At 22.6% G+C, this 24,655-nt stretch overlaps 1 protein-coding gene across 1 annotated transcript; it reads left to right on the plus strand.

Moving 5' to 3' along the window:
- The first annotated feature begins 807 nt into the window (after positions 1-807).
- On the plus strand, positions 808-10,010 carry LOC129610797 (PTB domain-containing adapter protein ced-6-like). Its single transcript, XM_055523520.1, has 7 exons — positions 808-1,549; positions 4,400-4,860; positions 5,456-5,691; positions 5,996-6,430; positions 6,532-6,674; positions 7,317-8,421; positions 9,467-10,010. The coding sequence occupies exons 1-6, from the start codon at positions 1,415-1,417 to the stop codon at positions 8,328-8,330; spliced, it is 2,424 nt and encodes an 807-aa protein (XP_055379495.1). The 5' UTR covers positions 808-1,414; the 3' UTR covers positions 8,331-8,421; positions 9,467-10,010.
- The last annotated feature ends 14,645 nt before the right edge of the window (positions 10,011-24,655 follow it).

Raw genomic sequence — 24,655 nt, forward strand, 5'->3', positions numbered from 1 at the left:
TTAAATATTTCATCGTTACTTTCGAGCATGAAATACATGCATTTTGAAAAAAAAATAATAATTTTTATTACTTTAATGCAACAATTACAAGTAGATGGCGGTAGATGCGCGTGGTTGGGATTTTCAATATAAATAAGTGATCCGAGATTTTTATTGAAAAACGATTAAACTTCTCTTAATTATTCTGTTCTCTTAACAAACATGTTTTGGAGAGTTAAATTATCATTTTAGAGATTAGATTTTAGAGAGCTTATGTAACCAATATTGTATAATTGTATAAGTAATACTGGTTAATTTCTAGTTCTTACGCTTAAAATCTTCCAATCTGCTACACAAGTACTATGAATGAAAAGTTAATATCTACAAGAATCGTTTTATACAAGAATAACAATGTTATGCTATCTGTTGGAATATATGTATGAAACTGCTCCTATAAATTACTGCTTTATATGGGTTAATGTAATTATTTTAAGAGTGTATCGTTATTCTTTAAAAGTATTGTCCTAAAACTGTCCTTTGATTCCGACAGTAGTGGCGATTTTTGTAAAATAAAATAAAAGAACTGAAATGTTTTCACTCTTACAACGTCCCAATTGTGAAATAGAGTTTGAATCATAGTCTAATAGCAATTTTCAATTTATTATACACACTTTGATGTTTGTAATTTTTGTTCTGTAATTTAAAAGTTATTCTCGCTACAAGTTTTCATATTTATTATTTAAAATCTAATTATTTTTAAACTCATTTTATATGATAATTTTATAACTATAATTTATTTTTAATGGTTTTACTAATTTTATTTTTTTCTTACATTTTTTCTTTTAATTTTAGGAGCATTTTTACAAAAATTCAAAAAAAAGATAACACTAAAATTCTCTGCATAAAATACACATGGTAATTTGGTGAACATACGGAAGAGTAAACAGTCGTTATTTTACAATCACTGCGCACATAATTACAACTTTATACATCGGCACTATCGTTAATTTATTTTTGTTCTTTTTGTTTTGCTAAAACAATCTCTACTTATTTAAATTCTTTAAAAATCGCATTAATTTTTTGTTTGTTAAACATTTCTCTTCTTTGATCTACGGTCACTTGAACTTTCTCCATAGAAGTCAAATGTTTAATGAATAGATGACATTGCTGTATATTTGTATGAAGGAAGAGTTATAGCCAAAAAATAAAAAAAGAAAAAAAATACACAAAAAACAAGTTAAAAGTTACGGAAATACAATAAAGAAAAAATTTACATAATTTGAAGAAAACTACTTAGAAAACTACTTTCTATTAAAGCATAACATTTGTTCTGGATACAAGCAAGTTTAAAGGAACACAGTGTACATATAGGTGAAATTAATTTCAATAAGAGTGTATAAGAAGAAGAAGAAAAAACAAAAACTTTGAAAAAATCATGTCGACTTTGATGTTTTGGAATAAGCAAAACGGGGCTAATAACCAAAATAATACCGAAGGTAAAAATGGTAAACGTAATTGGTTACATGCTCCAGATGTTCTTCTAAACGGTCATGTCGTTTATCTAGTCAAAGTAAGTATAATTTTCGGATTTCGGATACGAAAAAATTCCGCAATTTAATTTAAATATTTTATTTAGTATAGTATAATTTTTGAGAATATAATAACGTATATATATACTGCATACTTACCATACGAATTTTGTAAGAGCTCCAAAATACTTTTAGGGCGTAGGTAGAAATGCAATTTTTTTTTTTGCAGTTACTGTTTGATTGTAAAATCGTTGCGTAGTTAAAATCAGGTGCCATTTGTAAAAAATTACAAACAGTTTTACTGCTTATTTGCATGCGACCATACAGCTGCACGTGGGCGCGCTTGAAAATGAACCTATGGAATACAAATTAGCAATAAAACAGTTGCAAAACTAAAATTGCATGTCTGCAAGAGTCCTCAGGCTTTAATTTTTAATAAATTGCTTCTCATGTCTCTAAATTCTCTTAAATTAGTTCTCAAGAATCTTCAATTTTGAACTGAAATTATAATTGTATTAAAAATAAATTCTGAAATATATGCATATATACATATATGTACACAGAAAAAAATGAATTAGATTTTTCAACTAATCGTAATTAGCTGGTTTCAAATTAGGTGTTTTATATAAACAATTAGAAGTATTGAAAACTTCTTTAGCTGTTTTAAAATTCACTATTAGCTGGCTCAACTATTTGGAATTAGTTGAATGCAATATTAAAAAGATTAGGTGATTTGTCTACTCATTTAGATGTATTATCTAAAATAAATAGTTGAAAAAGTTCAACTAATTTAATTAGATATTTCACCTAAACATTTAGTTATTTTAGAAAAGAAAACAAAAAAATAAGTTTACAGTTTTTATGTAAATTCCTAATCAATGACTACATTTTTAAATATTTTGACTACAACTTTAGTTGATTCAGCTATTTCATTTTATATCAAAAGATTGACTAAAACATTAGCTGAACTACCGAAAACATTAGTTGAGTTATGAAAAGATCAAAATGTTTTACATATTTACAAAAAAAAAACAAAGTACCGCTACATTTCTTCTTCAATAACTACTTTTCTAGATATTTTACCTATAACTTCAGTTAATTCGGCCACATTATTTTACTTAAAGAGGAATTAACTAAAACATTAGTTGAAATATCGGAAACATTAGCTGAATTTAGAAAAACACACTTGTTTTATCAAGAAAAAAATTCAAAGTACCGCTACTTGTTTTGTATTCTAATTTTTAAAGTATTTGAAAAGAAGCTAGTATATGGTGAATATTGGCATAGTAAACAAGCATAGTTTACATTTTCAAGATTTTGTGAAATAAATTTTGGAGGTTCTTTGGTAAGTTTTTATATAATCAAGTTATTTTGTTTAACTAACCAAAAATATTCAATTGTATTTTAGATTGAATTTTGACTTCGAGAAAACATTTTCACTTCACAAAGGAAGAACCAGAAAAACATTAAGCTTTTATCAATTTTATAACAAGATATTCAAAGGTAATTTGAAAAATAAATTTTAACTAATTTTTAAAAGTTCTATAACAATTATTATTTTTGATTTATAGATTGTAAAAATTATACTACGACTATACTATAAATAGAATATAATACTATTTTGAAACCACAAACGATAAAATTTTACATACGTGGCCGAAACAAAAAAGCAATGGCAAACTTCAATTTATTGTAGATGGACAGAAATCTTTTGCATTACTTGTTACGAAACGTGATAAGAAAATTTTTTATTATATAAAGGAGGAATACTAACTTGACAAAAAATTTAACAATACAGAACCTATCATCATTGTTGTTGGCTGTTTAGAAGAACGTTCATGTTTTTACATTAAAAATAATGTGAAATATCTAAAAAAATAAACAACAAAATAAAATTACTCGTAAATGAAGCAAAACTTAATTTTTAATTTATAACATTCTTTTATTTTCAGGGTTAAATCTAAATAAATTTAGAGAAGAGCCTAATTTGTTTAGATACTTTTTCTAATATAATAGGTAAAAACCCTATTATAATTAACTAAAAAATAGTTATATTTTCTATTCTCTAACTAAATAATTAGGTATATTATCTATTGTTGAGAATATTTTTTAACTACTTATTTAGGTGAAATTCCTATTTCTTTAGTTAAATTTCAAAAAGGTTTTAAAATAAATCAACTAAATGATTAGGTGAACCAACTATTTGCTTAGTTGAAATCCACCTAAATTCTTAGGGACTTTAGCTAGTATTGTAGATAAATCAGCTAATTTATTTGGTTAATTTTCCTAAATATTACAAAATAAATTCAGCTAATTTAAATTAGGCAATGCAGCTAAATAGTTTAGGAGGCTGAAAATCAAGCATTTCATTAGGTGATTTATACTATTGTTTTAGCTAAATGTTCTACTCTTTTTTTTCTGTGTATATGTATATGTATATATATGTATACATATGTATGTAAATATATGTATGCACATACATATGCAATAGTGCTTAAAGTTACATCTCCGCTAGATAAATAGCTCTTGTTCTACTCTTGTCGACACCTATTTCGAATTTCAATTCCAAATTAAGCTTAACAGCAAAAAAATCTTCCATTTAAAATAGTCTTTTAAAAGCACTATTGTGAGATTAGAAAAGAGTTTTTGCTCATAATATGTAGATTTCACTCATTCTCTTTTTAATGAGTAATTTTCGTAAGGCGCAATCACAAAAGTAAAAAGAAATTAAGTGCTTTACTTTCGTGAAACAACACCACTCCAATAAAATACCCGTTTTTTGCTTGTCCTGTTTTAGAGAAATATTTAAAATGTGTAAAATACGCAAAATATTTAATTATGTATTAAATTTTTTATTTAAATTTTAAATAATTTAATTTTTCTTTTTTTAGTTTCTTGGTAATACATCTGTTGATCAACCAAAAGGTATTGAAGTTGTTAAAGATGCCATTCGTAGATTACAATTTAATCAACAAATAAAAAAAGCTGAAACCGGTAATGCTGCTAAACTGAAAAAAGTTGAAATAACAATTAGTGTTGATGGTGTTGCAATTCAAGAACCGCGTACAAGAAAAGTATTATTTCAATATCCGTTACATAATATATCATATTGTGCTGATGAGAAAGGTGTTAAGAAATTCTTTAGTTTTATTGCTAAACAAAATGTTCAACAAAATGGTAGTGTTAAAGAAATGAATGGACATGATATAATTAATGGTAAAACAACACCATCAATGAATGGAACAACAACACCAAATCCTGATGAAAAACATGAATGTTTTGTTTTTGTATCAAGTAAATTAGCATCAGATATAACATTAACAATTGGTCAAGCCTTTGATTTGGCATATAGGTAAGCTTTTACATACAAAAATTATTCGAGAATTATGCAGATACATAGATATTTCATGAAAAAACTAAAACTCGAAGAAACAAGCCTGAAAATTTTTAATATTTTCATTTATTTAGATTTTCTTTAATACCTTTTTCTGCCATTTTAAATTTTAATTAATTTGTAATACTATCTAAAATCTTCAATTTAATATTTTCAATTTAATTAGGTTTAAATTTCGATTTCATAGCTCAAAAAAAAAACGTCAATGCTTAGTTATTATGCGCACAGGTGAAAAATTAATTAGCAAATAAATATTAATTTTCAATATTTATATTTTAACACGTCTGGTATTTGCCATTTATTTAAGATATTCTTTAAACAATGAATAATTCATATAACTGTACGAATGTGCATAACTATACGACAAAATTTGAAGTTAAATTTAAACAACTGTTTCTAATAAAAATATTGTGTTAACCAGTTTTAATTACCGAAATCATTTCAGTTGTTTTAGTGTTCAGTTGAAAATATAATTTTGTTAGCGATTATTCATGCATGAAAATAAACAAAAATTTTGTGACAAAAATTATATGTAAGCTTTTCTTAATTTTAGACGATATGTCGAAGAAAATGGAAAAACAACAGAATTAACAAAATTACAACAAGAAAAAAAACATTTAGAAAAAACTATGGCAGCTTATAAAAATCGTTTAAAGGAACTTTCTGAAATTATTCCAAAAACTGAGTTAGAAAAACTTTTGAATCGAATGGGTATTCAAGATCTTTATGAGCTACCACCAGAAGATGTTACAACAGAGGAGAATTTATTAAATGGAAATAAAAATTCAGGTAAGGAAAATAAAAAAAAAACTAATCGAAAAACATGAAAACGCAGGCTGAACTTTAATTTCTTGATTAAAATGTACGAACGCATTGTGTTTTTTGGAGTAAAAAAAACTTGTTTGTAACGAAATGCATGTTTTAGTCCTGAGCTTAATTATCTAAATTTTTGAAATTCACTGCAATTTTAATCAGCCCACAGAACTGAATAAATTTTTCTAAAAAATATAAATAAGCATTTTGAAATTTTTGAATATATTAAACTCTTCACGGCTAATATTTAATCTTTCTTTTTTATTTGTTTCATTTATAGAAAATTCAAATGATGAAAAACTTTTAATTGAAACAAGCAGTAATAAATCATCATTTGCTCCAATAATACCACCAAGAAATTTACAAAATCAAATAAATAATACATTGGAAGCATTAAAACCAAGTGGATTAAAAATGGAAGAATTATTATTGAATACAGATTCAGATTCAGATTTTGATCCAAGAGCTGAAGAATCAGATAATAATGGAAATAAAATTAGTAATGATTTATTTGGATTTGAACCAAAATCATTTGGTCAACAATTGTTCAATAATAATATTAATAATAATTCCAATATTAATAACAACAATAATATTAATAATAGTAATAATAATATTAGTATGAATAATAGTAACAGTAATGGTAATCTTAATGGTAATATCAATGTCATGACAAATGGAAATGGAATTAATTCAGTTAGTCCACCGCCATTATGTAAGTTTTTAATTTTTTTATTGTGAACATTTATAAATAAATTTTGATAATGCATATAAATTAAATTTGGTTTAATTATAAAACTTTTTATATAATTTTAGTGGCACCACCACCAAAAGCTGCAGTACCAAGGCGAACAGCACCCAATACAAATAATACAAATAATACAAATGGTTTTATGAATGGAAATCAAGATTTATTTGGATCAATTCCATTTAATCCCAACACTCCAAGCATATTTGATGTGAGTGCCTAAATTCAATATATGTATATAAAAATGTTAAAATTTTACATGTCACACAAAATTTTCTGTACAATCAAATGTTAAATGTTAGTTTAGTAATTTATTTTGTTAGTAATGTCTCGTTTTCTGTTGCATTTAAATAAAAATTGATTATTTAAAAAAAAAAATAAATAATTGGATTGGTAATGGTAAAATATATAAATTAGCATTTTGTAATTGGCGTTTTCTAATTTTTTTTTTATTTCGTTACTCATTATTTGTATTGTTTTTTTTTAAAGAAACGAAAAAAAATTACCTAACATTAACATTTTTTATCTGTAATTTACTAACCTTTCTCTTGTATTTTATTTTATTGTACTGTAATGTCTAATATCTGTTTTTCATATTTTATTTTTTTTTATTTAATATTTTTATGATTTTATTTCCAATATTTTTTATTTATTTAATATTTCACTACTTTTTTTTTACACTAAAATCTAAATTCAACACACATGTAAAAAATAAAAATCAAAAAAAAAATATATTTAAAAAACCACAACACTTAAAAATAATGATAAAAAAAACATAACTTTCGCACAAAATCTACTTCAATTCATTGCTACAAAATACACTCACGCGAAATAACTTGAAAACTATATGCAGAATGAAATTGGCGGCAATACTTACGAAAACAATAAAAGTACAATTAGTACTAATACAAATGAATTAACACCACCTCTATCCTTAAATTCATATCCGGCATTACAATTGAATAGTACAGTACTAGAAGATTCAAACATAAATGATTCAAATTCATTTGGTGTAACTTTCACATACAGTAGTAGTAATCAAACAACAAATACTACAAATATATCAAATCCATTTATTGAATCTGGTATTTATGAAATGAATGATACAGCAAATCGGAATATACTTGCATCTGAATTAAATGCATTCGCAAATAATTCAAATAAACTTGATAATGCATTAAAAAGTAATCAAAATCTTCAATATTCAAGTTCAGTTAGCGGATCATCATTTCAAAATAGTAATGAACAAACAAATAAATCAACATTATCATCATCATTTAGTTCAATATTAATGCAAGGACGTAGTACTGATAATAGTAACAATAATAATAATAATAACATATCAGGAGGATCTGGATTTTCTATACCATTATCAAATCCATTTACAAAAAAAGCATCTGAAGTATTATTAAGTCCACGCCGTAGCAGTATTATTGCTAGTTCTAATTATGATGCATTAAGAAATTCACCAGATATTGATAGTATGGAAACATGTACAACACCAACATCAATATTTCAAAATAATGCAATGTCAAATCCAATTACTATTAAAAATACAAATTCTAATTATTTGGGTGTCAGTGGATTTAATGCTGGTGTTAACGGTGGTGGTGGTGGTGGTGGTGGTAGTAGTGTAGGTGGTGGTAGTGGTTTTGCAAGTGAAGCTAGTTCTGCTGGACCAAATTCAGCAGCAAGTAGTTTTGATATATTTAAAGATGCCGCAACAAAAGCATTTTCAGAATTAAGTCCATCTGGGCGGACTGGTGCCAGTTTTCCAATGAAATTTAATCAATCAAATCAAAATCAAACAGCACAAATGCAAAATGAATTTTCAAATAAAATGTCCGGATTTAATTTTAATGGATAAACAATTTCTCATATATATTTATTTAATAAATATATACATACATATATTTAAATTTAAAATATTATTAATCAAAATAAAAATAAAGAATAAAGTAAGTTTTGTAATATAAAAAAATAATGTTATTAACCATTTTTAAATAATTTTAAATTTTGTATATAATTCTCTTATTTTCATTATTATCGTAGTTAAAGATTAAAAATGCTTTAATAATTTGATTTTTTTTAAATGCATACTTCTTTTTTTTGTAATTTTATAAAAATTCTTTTTTAAATTTAATTTATAATTTTGTTTTTGGTGGTTTGAAAGAAATTTTGGCACTTGTTTAATTGCACTTTTTATAAAATTATAACTGAAGCATCATATTTGGCAATAAGTCTTAGTAACTAATTTGAAAATAATTTTTCATTACATAAAATATTTTTTTTTCATTTAAATAGTACGGTAACATTTTCATGTAAATAAAACACACAATCCTATTAATAACTTAGATTTTTAGTATAAGCCAAATTTATATTGAAATGTGTCGGAAGATATTTTATAGCTACAATGTTTCAAAGAAAATATTATAGCTTATTATTTTAAAAAAAAGTATGTCCTTCGAGTATAGAGAGTCTAGTTCTAAATTTGCAAATTGTGTATTATATTTGTCATTTGTATTCAACATTTGCTTAATATATAAATTTAAATTTAAAAATCTAAAAGAAAATATTAATAATGATTTCACCGTTATATAAACTAATGTCCAATATTTGATATTCTTATTAAAACTACCTTCAAAATTTAATTTTTCAATTCTTCGGTACCTCTTATTTTATTCTTAAAAATAAAAAATATACTACATATTATTTTGTGTATACAAGCATCCATTTAAAAAACAATTAGTATTCAAACAAATTCATTGACCAATAGAATTGTTCACTTAAATGAAGCCCCCTCATTTTTTTTTAAACACCAATTACAATTATAAAAGAGCCTGTTCAAAATAATCCTAAAATTTTACTTATGAGTTTTTTAAAAAAATTTAAAATTTTGCTTCAATAAAATTAGTTACATTCAAATTGTTTTAGAGATAAACTGTAAATTATTAATTAAATTGCATATATATTGTTAATTTTATATTTTTTTTTAATTTTCAGAGTAATTTTAATACAACAAGTAAACAAATGCTAATTGATGATTTCTCATTAGAAAGTTTGGATCCATTGCGAAAGTAATCAACTCCTAAAATTTCTATATTCACTATACTTTATTCTCTATTGTATTTTTTTTTGTTTACATTTATCAAAAAAAAAAAACTTTATATATTTTATTAAAAACTAAAAAAAAAATAAATAACAATTTTTTTTAAATAGAGTTAAATTTAAAAATAAAGATAGCAATTATTTTGTAATAAAAAAATCTATTCACTACTCATAAAAAAATATTAAAATATAAAATAAAGTTAGAAAAAAAATTATAGTTATTAAAAAGTAAATGATTAGTCATAGAGAGCCACTTTGTTTGAAAAAAAAAAGAAAAAAAATAAAATTTGTAATATAACACAATTATATTTTTAATTGGTTTTCAAAATTTCTGATTATTTAATTTTCAAAACTGTTATACACATTAGTTAATTATTAAAAAAAATCTTATTAAAATTTTTTATATTTTATTTTAAAATATTTTCCTCTTAAAAATTCTTAATTTTTTCAATAATAATTTGATAATTAAAATATACAAAGTATTTTGTTTTTAATAGTATAACATAAAAATAATTCTTATATAATAAACAGATAATAATTATTTATAAAATATTATTATAATAAATTTATGTTTTTTTAAATAAAATATAGCAATTTTGTATAATTCATTTTACAATAGAAATATTTCTTCTTTTTTATTTTAAATATTAAAATTAATATACATATAATAAATATTTAAGTAAATATTATATATTTTCATAATAATAACAACAATAAAAATAATTAAAAGAATAAAATAGAAAAGCTGGTTCTTTTTTGATATGATTTAAATAAAATATTATATAATACACGTGTATATATATTATATAAATTAATAAAATATTTAAGAATAATAAATAGAATGAAAAAAAAATTCAATTTTTTTATAATAATTATTATATACAATTAAAAAGAATTAAACAAAATTAATATATGCTGATACAATAGTATAAATAAAATAATTAATAATTATATTAATGTTTTTTTTGTAAAATAATTATAAAGTTATTCTATTAATAAAAATTAAACAAATAAAATTTTTTGTTATTTTCAATTATTTCTACATTTTTAATACTTTTTATAATTGTATAACAAATTATAATTAATTTACATTTTCTTCTGTACATTCCTCTCTTATTAATTTAAATGAAAAAAATATGGAATAATAATAATAATGTTAATTAATAATTAAATTTTGTTTTAATTTTTTTATTATAATTAATCATTTTAAAATACTGTTATAAATTTATAAAATATAAAGATGAGTTCAAAAATTTAGTTTTTCTGTTGCATATAACACAACATTTAATATCTGACACATTCCGTAAAATTCTTTTAAAAATGCATTAATACTGTATTACAACATATTCATTAACTGAACTGTGTGTTAATACAAAATAATTATGCAATTTTGAAGTCAGAAATTGTCATACAATATAAAATTCAACGTCATATAAGTTGAATTTTCTAATATTAATTGCAATACGGAACTTTATTTTACTCATTACTTTTAAGTTTAAGTTTATTAATATATATGCATGTATATATATATATTACAAACAAAAAAAAATTAATATTATTAAAATTATTATTCTTGTGACATTGTGATTTTACCAGTCTTAAATAAAAAAAACAAAATAAATTTTCCGTAAGATGGCGCTAAAGTGATTATTTTTTTTTTGTTTTTTACTGAAGCTATTAAGATTAAGTAATTTGTTATTAAATATAAATAAAATACAAAAAAATATAAAATTTAAAAAAAAAAAATAAATACCTACATATATAAATTTAAAATTTATATAAATGACATAACTGTAAATTTTTAATACATAAAAGAAAATTAATAAAATTAATTGTGAAAATTAAATTAAATATTTAAAATAATTAAATTACAAATTTAATTATTTAGTTTTAATGACTCAAAACAAGAAATATAATTCTAAAAAATTATTATTTTAAAATTTGTCTAATTTTTTTTTTTCAAAATTATATTTTATATCATAATGTCAATTACATATAAAATAATTTACATAATTTTCATAATTAAATTTTTTTAAAAAAAAGAAACCAAAAGTTTTCTATGTAAAAATTAAAATATATTAAGTAGATGGCGATAAAAATTCAATAGAAGTTAAAACAATTATACTTTGCAGGTATGAGAATTGAACTAAAAATAGAAAATCTAAAAAAATTGTAAGAAAAATCACACATTTTAAATTGAATAGGTTAAACAATCGATAATCTGCTATGTTTCTTTCCGATAATTTGCTATGTTGTATTGGTTTATTAATAATTTAAGAATTAAGAATCGAAGATACCCAAAAAAAATTTAAATTATTTAATATTACGGGAAACATTTAAATTTAAATAAATTTCAACTATTTTTCAAATAAGTTTATATTATTTTTCAACTTGATTTCGTACACAATACGCTGATATCCTCAAATTTTTTCTTTTTTACGGGAAATTTCCTTTTGTATTTGAAAAATTTCATAAATAAATTTTATTATCGACATTCAAAATACCTTTACAAAGCACTTATAATTTTAATTTTAAATCAAATTGTTTTTTTAATCAAATTTATTATATTTTTACTTTTCTCACAGAATATAGAATCTATAATTACTTTAACAATTAAATATACAAAAAGAAAAAACTTAAATATTTTGATATGGATAAATTATAAAGATTAACAGAAAATAATTTGATAACCTACAAAAGAGAAGCAGACGGACATTATGAGTTCAAATATAATGCTAAAAAAGAAATAAAATTTAGAAAATAATTAAAATATTAAAAAAATTTCGCTATAAATTCTTTATAATTTTTGTAAATTTATTATGTTTTCTTTCTCTTTCAATAAATTTCAACTCTTGAATACATACATATTATTAGTATATATAGTTTTACACCCATATATAGGTATATAAAATATTTTTATTAAATTGTTACAATAATATTAAAAATTTTGATAATAACCCTAAAGTTACTATAAAATAACACGTATTTGAAAAATATATAATTTGTATAAAAAGTAGTACGTATGTATGTATGTTTATGTAAAAATAATAATTAATCAAATTTAAGCAGAAAACCATTGGTTCTATTTTGTATGTAATTTGTAGTGTCATTTGTATTTTGTATATTAATTTGATATTTGATTTAATAACATTTTCTATTTTTTAATATAAAAAAAACCAATAAATTTAAAGAAAAAAAAACAAAAAAAAATAAATAAATATAAAAATAATTGATTATTAATTACTACTATATAATTTAAATTTTATTTTTTTCTTTTATAAAAATTTAATAAAGAAAAAAAAAATAAAAAAAAATAAAATTTATAATCATAAATTGTAATTATCTTTTTGTAGTTAGAAAATAAAGTTAGAAAATCAAAAAAAAAAAAATTATATAATTAAAAATCTTGTAAAAAAATTTAAAAAGCGATAACAGATTTATTGTTTAATTATATTTAATAATATTTTAAAAGTATATATTATATATTTACATACATAAAAATATAATATTATATAATATATAAATAATAATATATTAATAAATATTTGTTATAACGAAAATATTAATAATGACTTTCATTTTTATATCTTGAGGTTGATGCTACAATTAGATGACTCAAAAAATTTTATATTTTCAGATAATTAACCTAGATGCCATAAAATCGAATGCTCTTTTATCTGTGACCAATATCTAAGAAAATGATAATACCAAAACTAGCCCTTTCCACTCATTTGTCGCTGTATTTGCGACAAATGAGTGGAAAGGGCTACGGCGACATGATATTTTTAGCCGCCTCGACGCTTTTAACAGTTGCGTAAACAAAATAGTCTGTGTTTATCTTATAGTGTTTATGATACGTTTAGTATGTTTACATTATAATATGCGCTCTATTCAAATTCTATTCGTTACAGTCATAAAGTTATAACCCTTCGTGCAGTGAAGATGGAAGGCGAAAATTTTGACGATAATTGTGAAATAAGTGATGTGGAAGATGATCTCGATTTTGCGTTGCTTGACAACAATTTAAGTGAAACAGAATTCGAAGATCATTTAGAGGCAGATAGTGACGATAGTGACGTAATAGTAGTGAGAAAAAAAAGAAGAATTGCAATTATTGAATTTGATTCAGAGGACGAAGATACACCCTCAGTAGACGGCAATGTATGGAGTAATATTACGGGAAGCGACATTCCTTTACAAAAAATCATATAGCCATAAATAAATGTTTTGTTTCATTGAAACGACTCTATTTTTCTTCTATATCATAAGTATGTATTTGTGCCAGAGTTGCTGGTAGCCCCTATGCGATACTTGACTGGAGTGCAAAGGGCTAGATATCTTCATGATAAATTATTTGTTATTGCTAAATTTTGTATCTTTAAAAATCAATACTTCTAAATTAATAATTGCGAGTTATCCAGTTGTAGCATGAAATCTCACGATATTATATTAATTATTTTTTAAAGAAAATAATAGTTTCTTTTTACAGATTTTTAATATCTTACATTTTTCAATGTGACTATAAAAATATTTTTGTCGTAATTAAAAAAAATCTGAAAATGCTTTAGAACTTGGAGAATGCTACCAATTTCGAACGAGCTTCTTTTTTAAGTAAAGACTTATTGAACATGTACATTTAAAAATTTCGTAATTTTAATTTATTGAGTATACTTTATGTTAAGATCTAAGTTAGATATGAATTTTCTAAAATCTCCTAAATAAACGTAAAGACTACATTTTCCATGACCATATGAACTATTTTGTATCATTGGTCATAATCCTTTGGTTTTGAGTTTTTAATTTTATTTGTCTTACACTATATATATAGGATTACAAGTATATATTCACTCTACAAGAATAAGTTTTATAAAAGTAAATCTATTGTCTTAATAAATATGATTATTGATAAAAAAGTTGTAATACATAATATATGCAATATATACAATCTATTAAAAGCACATCTAATCGACACGAACACATTTTTCAAGATATTTTACAAAACATGTAATATTATCTAATTTAAGCTTTTACAATCTAAGAAAATTCCGTGGTCTGTTTCAAACCTCCAAAGGTGTACCCATTAGGAAGGTGGATCTCAAGCGGGGCATACCCTACAATAGATCCTTATACGCCGACGTTATGCACTCATACCCTATTTGTAAAAATCTACAAAATATACAAAAACAATAAGTTAAGTGATTTATTTCTACTATTTGATATTTACTAATATTCATTAAACTTACGAGTACCATTATTTTAACGAATTTTCCAATTTAATTCACACAATATTTTTAATAATAAGCGAGAAAGAAAATTATAATTTAAGAAATCTATAATTTAGAAATAAATTTTGAAAAAATTTACTTCTTTCTTAATTCAAACATTTATAAAAAATTTAAAACACTAAATTTTATTTCATTTCTTAAACTGAACGTAAATTTTAGATGCTAACAGATGATATCGTAAATTTTATTTACTTCTAAAAATTATGCCATAAATAATTGCATATGTTTAGGCGAAGACCATAAGAGTACTTTTTAATGAATTAGAAAATAAAAACAAAAATTTCAATTTTATATTTGAATAATTTTGTAACAAAAAGAAAATAATTAAAATATAATTATGAATTTAAATGAATTGATACATGATTTTTATACAATAAATTAATGTAAAGACTAGTAATGTTAAAATTTACAAGAAAAACAAAAACAAAGTATAGAAAAACCACAGTTCTGTCAAATATAATTTAAACGAGACTGTGTTATTTTAACATTTTTGAAAAAAAAAGCAAAAGTTTTTAAAATTTCTGTTCCAATTATCTAAAATTGTTCGACTATTCTCACATGTGCTGGTAGTGAGTGGCCTGGCAATAAAATATTCTATATTATACACATATAATTTCAAAGCGTCATTATATTTTTAATTTTATTTTATTAAATTTTATATATATAAAATGTATATATACTTCACAATATCATAAAAATAATTTTAAATGATTTCTTGTTGAATGATTTTTATTAATACACATTAAAAAGTGTAAATTTGCAAATTTTTTTGGTTGTTGACATAATTATAATGTAAGCATATAACAATTAGTTAATCACATGTCTTCATAAACAAATTAAGCGATTAAATGCACATGCTAAACTCATATACATATTGTATATATATATATAAACAAAAGAAACAAACATATATCTATATAAAATAGATTCCGACCTTCTCATATAGCAGATGCCTACTTTTACATTATCATTTTATGTCACAACATATAGAATAATTTAGTATACAATGTACTTACAATGTTGTATATAAAAATTTTCATGCTCCTCTTTACTCATTTATCATTAATAATGCGACACTCATATCTACATTATATTTTTTTATTAAATAAGTTTTATATTTATGACAAAAGAAGTCCGCAACACAATAAAAATATTCTTTAAAAATCAAGAAAAATCACTCAACCACAAAATGGTAGTTCCCAAATGACTCTAATAAAAATACAATTTTTTTTTTCCTTTTATATTGCGTAAATCACCGCATTCCTTTAAAATCCAACATTTGTCATTATTTTTAGTAATTTGATTTTTTGAATCTTTTGAAAATTTTCTCTGATGGCGGCAACAGAAATGATAACATGATAAAATTATATTAAAAGATTTTGATTATTGTGCGATTTTTTTTATACAATTTTCTCGCTATTTTATCATCAATATGTGATATACTCGTAGAGAGCGATACAAATGAGTGAATTTCATTACTAAAGTAATGAAAGACATCTCCGAAGAATATAAAGCGGTCTTTAAAATTGAGTAAAAAGGCGAGAAAAGGAGACTACAGTATTATACAAAAACAAAAATTTATATATGTTAATTTTGTTAAATCAAGCGTTTTATATTATGTGTTGGAGCATATAATGCATAAGAAGAAAATCAAAAAATAAAATAAATAGGGAAAATATTTTGCTAAAAAATTTTCAATTTTCTGTAAGTGGAACACCAACAAATATAAGAGGAAAATAATTCAATATGTAAGTATAGTTTAAAAAGAAGTGCTTAAAAATTATCGAAAAAATAATAGGCTAAAATAAATTTGAGTTATTACTTAGGGCCTCAAAATACAAATAATTTTTCAAAATAAATAAATTTATTTATAATCAAAAGTTTTGAAAATTTTCAACGAAATATACTATTAATTTAAATGTTAAAGTTTTACCGCCGGCACCCATCGCTAGAACACAGTTAGCTAGCTGACCATTAGCTACCTATAACACAGAGGCTGGTAGCTAGCTAATCATTTGATTCTAGTTCGTATCGTATATATGACAAACAAAATTAATTTAGAACTAAAAAATTTTATTTCTCGGAGTGTTAAATCACAACAACTTACTTATGTCGTGTGAATTCAATATGCCATATTACATGCTAAATCAAAGAGTATAATATGTTTTTCTTCTATAGTCTGAATAGGTCATTAAAATGGTATTCATATTATTTTATAAGATTAAATATTCAAATTTCTCAATTACGAGTAATACGACACAAATTGCTAAAATAATTCAATATTGTTATATGAAATTTTTTAATATTTACTCGTATAATAAAAGGTATTATAAAAGTTTTCCCAATTCTAGACCATCTCGAATATAATAAAATTAAAATATCGTCATCATTTTAATGTAATTATTATTGTTATAAAGCAAATGTGGCACTACTAATGATAATGATATGGCCACAAAAATTATTCGACAACAATAAAAAAGAATCAGAAGTATGTACTTATGTGTACATTTACGAGACTAAATACAAAAATTCAAATTAGTTTGCTGACAAATTGTTAAAAATTCCACAAATATTTTCAATTCTCGTACATTATATACATACATACATGCATGTAGATTGTAGATACATATATACAATGGGCGACAAGAGAAAAACAACTTCATTCTTGTAAATTGGGGAATTATATTTCTTTCTTCTCTCTCATATTTTTCGTTTTCACTTTTTTTTTTCGAAAAAAAATTTTTGAAAATTTAAGAATTTCAATGTGTAAATCAAAGAATGCCAAATGTATTGAAATTAATTTGATTTATATTTTTATTATAGCAAGCTATTCGTATACATTTTAAATTATACAATATTATTCCAGAATAAAATTTTTTTTTGTGTTTATACATAATTTTGAATTAATTACAATTTATTATAATTTTTCATTATAAAAGGTCTACATTTTTTGAATTTTCAATAATGTACCCAGGATAACAAAGGAAGGCAATGTAGTATGATTTTCAAGAATTTAATTATGTATAACAGAAACTGCCTTTAAATACATATACTTACATAATGTACATATGTATGAAAGAAAATCACAAATTAAAAGGAAAATTAAGTTATATCATGCTGTCATGAAATGCAAAATAATTTTAAAGAATTCTGAGACGAAAATTTAGCTTCTATGTCGCTCCTAATTAAGAGTAAAATGGACCGCCAATATTACTCTATTAAGAAGATTGTTAACAAAGTGAAGATTGTTATAAAATCAATTAGAGCTATACTAATAGGAATTATACTAATGAAATCAATGAGAGTTATATATAAATACCCAAAATATATGGTAACAAAAGGAGCTCCAATAATAAGGTAAAATTATCCAAATAGTGTTTATCAATTTTATTATAAGACAAATTTAGATATTGTTTATTAACTAATTGTACATGTTATAAGTATATAAGACTTGATATGAGAAATAATAATTGAATATACATATATGCCTTGAAATTCTCAGGAATTGTTTGAAATTCTTTAATAAACCTAAAAATATTAGACAGTGAACTATGCCGCTTTCTTAGGAATTTTAACGAACAATCTTTTACAAACATTTATTTATTATTTGCGAACATACAAAGGTAATCTGGAACTTATATTTAATTCAGGCAAAACACAATATAATACTTTACTTGTATAATACACATTCATATTAGAATACAAGGAAGTAAGTTATAAGAACAAGAAACAATTTAGTCACTTATATTTAATTTACTCTATAAAATACAAATCAAATTAATTTTATATCCGTTTCGACAAGAATATTTAACCTTAATTTGTTTTCAATTCAATTCACTATGATTAATTTTATTTAGTCACATAAAAATAGATTTGCAATAATTCCGACATTATATACAAACAAATTGATTTTAAAAAAATAAATTATTCGTTGTTTTTTCTTTAATTTTACATACATACATATAGTATATACAGTCGAGTTATATTTTTTCTGTACAGATTTTTTAATATTGAATTATATTTGAATATTTTAATAACCACACTTCTTGTTAATGTAGGAGAACAATATTAGAATTTTGTATAAAATTGTTATTTTCACAATCTGTATTGAATTTTTAGTCTAGTTTAAATTTTAATATTACAATAATATTGAATTTATATATATATTTTTCCTATAAATCTAATAATATTATACAATTGGCATCCTAATAGTCTACAAATTTAATTTACAACTCATGTTAATTTAAAATTTTGACGTGACCAACATATAAACGGCTGCAATGTGTATTTTTTAAATAATATTTAGAAATCCCTGTGTATATATGAATTTACACTAATAGTTTGTCGGAAAGCTTGTACAGCATTGTGAAACTGTTCTTTCAACATTTATTTCAAATTCTAACAAAGCTAGTAAACTATTAGATTGTATTCATAGAGAAGTATAGATGTCTTGAGTTCTGATGTTCTCAAAAACTTTTTTTGATTCAATGTTTCACCAAACCTCTATTGAAATTAACTTCAACCCTATTGAATCAATGAACAAAGTCAGTTGGTTATAATGAAAGTTTCGTCATCTTTTTCCTATTACACAAAGTTCATACGAAAAAAATGTTATTAAATTTAATACCTAAATTTTTAACAGTGTATATGTAAAACTTAATTATGCTGAAATAATAAAAAAATTATTTACAATCAATAAGTTCTATACTTAGTTTCCTCTAAGTGAAATAGTTCAAATATGGATATTTTCTGCAAAATGTACTATTAACAACACCTCCTGTTAAATTATATAATTTCACATGTCAAAATCTTGTTAATTGCTTCAATTGAAATCCAGGTGGTTGTTATTTTCATCTAATTTTCCAATAACATTTTATAAAGCTTTCACTGTAAACTGTCATCGAAATTAGTAATCTCAATTTTCCTGAAATAACAATATTACAAGATGGCAATAAAATAATTACAATTAAACAAAAAAAAAATAACAACAACAAAACTGGAATTTTTTCTTTTTTTAAAGAAAACTTTTAAGGTTTTGAAAAAAATTCCTTCTTTGTAATGTGCCAAAAAATGACACACTCAGTTGAATTTTAGTACATCAAAAAACAAAAAATTGTTTGTCAACAAGATTTAATTTGTTAAAAAATATAAGAAATGCAAAAATTTGAAAATTCTTTTAAAAATCATGTATAAAAATTTGTGGGGATTTTATATTTTACTTGCAGACATTTTAAATTTTTTTTTTTATTTCAATTTTTCAATTTTAAATATAAATTATAAAAATTTATTTGAATTAATTAAATTTTTCTGCATATTTTAGTATTTTAGTGGTTAGAAATTAACAGAAAAATTATGTATGTATATATATAAAAGCGTATATAATATTGTGTATGTTTCGGAAATCTAAGAGTAATTTAAAATTTTCAAAATTTTACTTTTGCCAGATAATAATTTTTAGCGTTGATTTAAGGCTAATTATAAATAAATTATTGCTATATGGTCTTCTGAATATAAAATTAGTTTTTAAAAAGAAATATATTATAAGATATTTAATTAATTATATCTATAAATATAAAAGAGTATGTACATACATATATATATGAAAATTTAAAAATAATAATTTATTTAAAATTTTGTAATTTATTTTATATGTAAAGATTTAAAAGATTTGAGAGGTCAGCCAGTTGATGATCAATATTGAGAAAAAAAAAATGGAATTTTATATTTCAATATTTTGTTAATCTAAATATGTTTAATTTTGTATATTTTATTATTTATACATATATATATATAATTGAAATTAATTGGAACAGTAAAATAAACAAAAAATATATATTATTATGTATATGTATGGTATATACAGCAATTTAATTCCGGAATTCATATATATCAGAAATCGGGAGCGACATCTATTGAATATAAATGTTATTGAATTAAGAATACTTATACTTTAATACTTATATACATAAACTTAATTCCAGGTCGTCAAATATATATGTATACTGGTAATTTGATATTGTATATTCCAAAATTTTACAGTGATAGTTTAGAAAAATTTTTCGAATTCGATCAGAATATCGCCGCATTTGGTTGATATATATGTACGAGTTACACAATAAAACGCCTAGAATTAGAACGAATAAAGTTACCACTTCGTTTAGTGTTCGTGATTTTTTTGGTTCGAAATCAAATTAATAAGCTTATATTTCAGATATAATTTCAATTTTGTATTATAAGCTATATGTTAACTAATTCAATTTTATGTTCTAATATCCAGGTTTCTGTGATAATTGTAGGAATTTTTGAATTTAATGTATCCAATTTTGTATATTTAGTGTATATTATGGCAAAACCCTTATTGTGTCTGAATAAATTGTATTTTCTTTCTGTGGCAATTTTACATTTGGGTTGCAACTTCGAAAACTGTTGAACTTACTTGAAAATTGATGCTTGATTTAGTATCATTTAAATCAAATGTCTATACAAGTCTTTATTTTAATTGAGATAATGTCCATAAAACTTATTATAGTTTGAACCCGGCTACTCACTAATTCCTCATAATACATCCTTCATGTGCCCCTATATTCTATTATCATTATATAAAAATTATTCCCAGTCCTCTGATATATTCCATATAGAAGATAGCCTTTTAAAATACAACTTTATTTAAATTCAATTAACCCTATACGAAAGTCAATTTATTTTTTTTATAATAATTCTCATTATTTTACAATTAAAATAAATTCATGTAAAATTTACATTATGTATGTGTACTAAAAAGTTAAGTTATTCATATGACATTGTAAAATATTATAAAAATATAATTGCCTCCTGAGAGGGGCACAGAGAGAATCAACAACATTATATTATTAAACTTGTGAATTTGACATATGTTCATAATGACATTATAACGTTTTATTTCAATATAACAAAATTGATATTATTAATGCATTATGACAAAAAAAAAACAATCCCGATTAAATTAACAACCGTAAATAAAAAACAAAAAAAAAATAATACACTTTTCTCTCCAAACCACAATAAAACAAAATTCCTAACCACAAAAAATTATGAGTACCTACACACCGCCGAGAGAGAGAAAAAGAGTTTTGTTGACAAAATGTTATATTTACAACATTACAAACACTTAATGAATGTAAACATTAATTTGTTTACTAAATTTTTTTTTCATATTTTTTTTTTATTGAAAAATTTTTTGAAGGGAAAGGGTTCCAATGAAACTTTTATATTATATAGTCCTGTGCCATCGTAAATGGTTTTTAAATTGATCCTAATTAATAGGTTTCATTATTTTATTATTATTTTCATGTATTTTTTGTTGTTTTCATATATTTATTGTTATAATTTTAAAATTTATAGAAAAAAAGTAGTACCATGCACATAATTATAATTCTATAACTTCAATAACCTTTAATGGGAAAAGTATCAACAATGCTAAAGTTTAAAATGCTTGTTAAAATTTAAAAAATTCTTTTAGCTGTACTATAGACACACACAAAATGTGTATAAATTGTATGTGCAACATTAATGTTAGGTAGCTATACTAAGAACCATGTGAATAAGGTAGAGTTGACCCTGTCTACTCTACGAAATCGGTTATACGAATGAATAATTCTATGAATTACATTGAAACTATTTGACTACAATTTTTTTCAAATAATATCTATGATTATAAAAAAGTTTCCTAGTAAATTTACCGACTACATCTTAATTATTTTTTAATAAAATTCGACTCAAAATCGACTCAAAAATTTGCTCTTTAAAATTTTAAGTATTCCAACATGAAAAGTTTCTCATATACGTTCTCAAAATTATTTATGTGTTTCCGCTAATTTTAAAAATTCTACCGATGATTCTCAGTAATCACCATACATACTCATACAATATACAATCGCTTTTAGGGAAATAATTGATAGCCTAATTTGTTTGTATACCTTTGTTTGTCTACGCAAAATTCTAATAAATTGCACTTTTGAATAGCTTTCGAAATATGTGAACTTAGTTAAGTACAAACTGAATAGCACTTGCACTACGTACAAACGAATAGACAAATCTGTAATACTTTACGAAACTTGTTCATTTAAACATAAAAATATATTGAGAAATAATTTTAAATTAATAATTATTTTTTTATTTTTATGGTAATTTAATTATTACAAATAAAATAACAACAGTGAAATTATAAAAGTGAATATTAAATTGTTTTAAGTGACTAAAATCTTGATTTTGGAAAATTTTTTTAAAATAAATTCAGATTAAATTATTAAATTAATATTGTAAATAAAAACTTATACAAGTGTTCGATCACAAGTTCTATATTTGGTATAGAGATTTTACTCGCAATTTCAATTACTGAATTGTTGAAAAACATTTTAACATTTAATGCTGCAAAATTCATACCATTATCAAAAACTATCGAGCTTTTCTTAATTATCAAAAATTTTACATTTAATCACAATCAATCGATTAATCACAAATTCGAAGGCTTTTCAAAATATTAATTAATCCTGCAGACCTTGCAAATAATTACTAAATTATCGGACTGCTAATAATTGCATAATTATTTTAGCTGTTTAAAAACTAGAAATAGCATAAACATTTGAAAGTTATGCACAAGTTATTTTATTAATTTGCTAAAGCCATAAAATATATATAGAATAAATTAGTTACTCTCAAAAGTCTTACCGATCTTTGAAATCTGTCAATTAACATCATGTTTCATGATAAAAATATGTTATGTCAAGTTTTAAATTTACAAATAATGTATTTTGAAACAATATTTTACGGCTACTAATACTACAATCCAAGCAAACATGGGATTTTGTTACAAAAAATTTTTTGTATTGCAAATAAAAGGTTTTGATACATTTAATTACATTCAAATGTTAAGGGTTTTGTTTCTACTACGATCTGTTTTTTTTTTAGTGAAATAGCAAAGCTTAGCGACATGCTTATGAGAGTAAAATGTGTATTTTCACAAGATTGTCATTAGTTTAACTTTTTTAAATTTTGCAAATATATGGGTTTTGATTCTACTATCATCTAAATATAATTTTCTGTTATTTTTCTAATTTCAATTAATATAAAATATGATGTTACAACAATTTAATTCTCATTGTACCATTGAACCTTGTTATTGAATTCTTAATTTATTTATATATATGTAACTTCTAATTATTATTGTAGTTAACCTGAATGATTTGGTTCACTGTCTATATATGAATGCTTTAGCACAATATACTTATATATATAGATATGAGAAACTGACCACAATAAATGAGTTAAATTAAATACAACAAGCAAATGAAAAAATCATTATAAATATCCTTTAATATTCACATACATACACATATAATAGACTTCATAGCAAATATGTTTTAATTTTCTATAATAAATGGTATAGAACAAAAATTTTTTTTTAAATTCCATGCATCATTACAATGTAAATATCGCATGATTCTTTTTAGTAATCGATTATTGTCTAACAAGATAATTACTAACTTATGACATGGGAATATAATATTTCTCCCTCTATCTTCCTCTCTCTTTTGAATATACTCATATTCCCCTTTCTGATCATTCGATTGCATTTATTCTCTGAAAGTAATCGATTCGATTAGTTACAGGGAATAATGGTTTTCATATTCTTTTATAGCTCTCTTGGTTTTTTCAATTCTTTTAACTGTTTTACATAGTAAAAAAAAAAAAGAATTTTTTTAAAAATTAAAATTCAAGAATTTCACCGTTTTTCTTCAATTAGAATTTTTAATTTTTGAAT

Source organism: Condylostylus longicornis, unplaced genomic scaffold, assembly GCF_029603195.1.
Source record: "Condylostylus longicornis isolate FDR11 unplaced genomic scaffold, ASM2960319v2 ptg000048l, whole genome shotgun sequence".
Classification (NCBI taxonomy): Eukaryota; Metazoa; Arthropoda; class Insecta; order Diptera; family Dolichopodidae; genus Condylostylus; species Condylostylus longicornis.